We start from the raw sequence: 2,567 nt of genomic DNA on the forward strand, positions 1-2,567 counted from the left end.
ATAACGCCACCAACATCATAATAAATTCATAAAGTTTCTGCCTGCCGGAGGTCCGTTTAATCAGAGTTGATACATATTTGATGCTACATTACATTATGCGTTTTCGTTGAAGCAAAAAAAGGAATGAACTTTGAGTTTTGATCAAAACATCTTTGTTTTACGAAGTTTTTTTCAGGATAATAGTTATGAAGTATAGTTATAGTTTGAATATACGTATTATTGATTGAAATAGCAAAAAATGATGATTTTTTACTAAAGTTATATATTTTAACAAGTAAATACTGTGTAAAAGTGTTTTAAATTGTGTTTTCATTGCAAAATTGAATGAATTTAATTTAAATTCGACTCAGCAGGATAATTTTAAATGTAAATCCAGGTTTCTTTGTAGGCAACCCAACATACACCAATTTATAGGTTTAACTTTATTCAATTTCGTTTGTGCTCGGAGTGGAACCCAACCTGTTTTCGTCTCTGCTATCTACTGGTTAGTGTAAACAAATCGATTGCAGCCGGTAAACTCCTAATAGTTTATAACAAATAAAGAACAATATCAGTGCTTCTGACTTGTTTTAACGTGGTGCCAATCATTATACGTGAACCATCATGGACGCGAACGTAAAGGCTATAATATCAGGTGATATAAAAGCTGCAAAAGGATCACTAAAGAAATTCCTCAAAAAGGTTTGATACTCATTTGTATATTTATAAGTAATACTTCAATTTGTTAGTGGTATAAAAAGATTCTAGTGGGAATATGTTTAATATTTTTAGAATGATAAATTATTTACTTTTCCTGAGCTAAAGCAGAATAACTTAGATCAAGAAATATGGAAAGCTTTAACTGCATATCTAGTCAATCCAAATGCAGAAGCCATACATCTTGATGTATTAAATACAATCAGGATTTTAAGGTAGGTGATTTTAAGGTATCTTGACCTTAGAAAACATAAGAATTTTTTTTCTAGTCGCGAAAAAAGCGGCTTGGACGATGTAATGACCGATGAATTAATTGAAACTCTAATAGAAAACACAGGCATTAAAGCCGGTGTTTACTTCAACGAGCCGTCACATTACAACATTGAATTGGAATCTGTAAAATGTCTTTGTAACTTAATTTTTAACAGCCGCGTGGCTTCGACAATGTGCTGCAAAAATGGAACATTGGAAGGAATCACACAACGTCTCAAGAAATCAAGGTAAATCATCTTTCTTTCTTCGTTTACATAATTTCCACATTTATATTTTACAGGGACATGAAACCACCAAGTGAATTATTATTTTTCGACATGAAAATCCTCTTTATAATAAGCGCACTGTGTTCCAACATTCGCCCAAAGCTAAAAGAAGATCTACATGGTTTAAACTATTTAATAGAGATTTTAGAACACTTGTTAGGTGGTGAAGGAGATGAGAATGAAGCAGTAACAGAGTTGGCCGATTTGCAAGTGAACACTGCTTGTGAAATATTGAAAACATTGTTTAATTTAACACTGAGACCGACTGGGGTGTCATTCGATGAGGAGGAGGAAGCTCATCTATTGAACTTGGTAACCATTTTGCGTAAATATTTAGTTGTGGGTGCGCAATCAATCGAAAGGAAACATGAGTTGGTCAATCACATAGTTAACTTATTGACAAATATGCCGAATACTACTTTTAAGAATTTATATGTGCCAATTAGCGATGATAGAGTGGTAATCAAAGAGAAGCGGTTTGAAAATTTAGATATGGAGGGAATCTTCGAGATCTTAGAGTTTCTACGCCGGACTTTGAATAAAGAACCTGTAAGTATTAAACGTAAAGATTAATACATTGTACATTTACTACTTTTAGGGGGTTTCCCATCAACATGAACTCCTCTCACCTGTATTCTCCTCCCTGCTACGAATTGCAACCGTTGAACGCCCAATCCGTAAGTATCTCCGCCTTCAAATTCTTCCTCCGTTGAAAGACGTTCACCAACGCCCTGAGCAAGGCAACACCTTACGCAATTGCATCTGTCGCCTTCTCACCACACCTATAACACAAGTTCGCGACCTTGCCGCCGAGCTCCTCTTCGTCATCTGCAAAGAAAATGTCAATCGCATGATTAAATACACCGGCTATGGAAACGCAGCAGGGTTATTTGCACGCAGAGGACTAATGGGTGGACGTCCAGCAGACACATCAGTTTATAGTTCTGAAAGCGATGACAGCGACACCGAAGAATACAGAGATCTCAAGCATGGAATAAATCCAGTTCTAGGTTGCTATGAAGCTCCAAAACCAAATCCCACGGCAAATATGACCGAAGAACAAAAGGAGTATGAAGCCATGAAACTAGTACAACTGATGGATGATCTAACGAAGACAGGCGTTGTTAAACCATGTCGAATAGGTCCAGATGGTAGGCCACAGCCGGTAGAGAGTGTGATGCAGTTACAGCAAGGCATTTTGAGTCAGCAAGTAAACAGGAATGACAGTGATAGTGACTAAGAGGTATATGTTTTATTTATTTTTATATTATATAATCAAAAATATTAACCGTTGATGTTTGTGAATAAGTAAATGTCAATTGAATGGAGACA

At 35.9% G+C, this 2,567-nt stretch overlaps 1 protein-coding gene across 1 annotated transcript; it reads left to right on the forward strand.

Moving 5' to 3' along the window:
• Nucleotides 1-479: 479 nt before the first annotated feature.
• On the forward strand, nucleotides 480-2,563 carry LOC135803054 (synembryn-like). The gene is made up of 5 exons (XM_065316678.1): nucleotides 480-681; nucleotides 772-911; nucleotides 966-1,196; nucleotides 1,250-1,784; nucleotides 1,834-2,563. Exons 1-5 carry the CDS (start codon nucleotides 604-606, stop codon nucleotides 2,473-2,475), a joined length of 1,626 nt encoding a protein of 541 aa, XP_065172750.1. The 5' UTR covers nucleotides 480-603; the 3' UTR covers nucleotides 2,476-2,563.
• Nucleotides 2,564-2,567: the final 4 nt, after the last annotated feature.

Source organism: Atheta coriaria, unplaced genomic scaffold (genome assembly GCF_025399875.1).
Source record: "Atheta coriaria isolate IRGN ID8LTWV9N9 unplaced genomic scaffold, Caltech_Dcor_3.1 scaffold712_size2567, whole genome shotgun sequence".
Taxonomy (NCBI): Eukaryota; Metazoa; Arthropoda; class Insecta; order Coleoptera; family Staphylinidae; genus Dalotia; species Dalotia coriaria.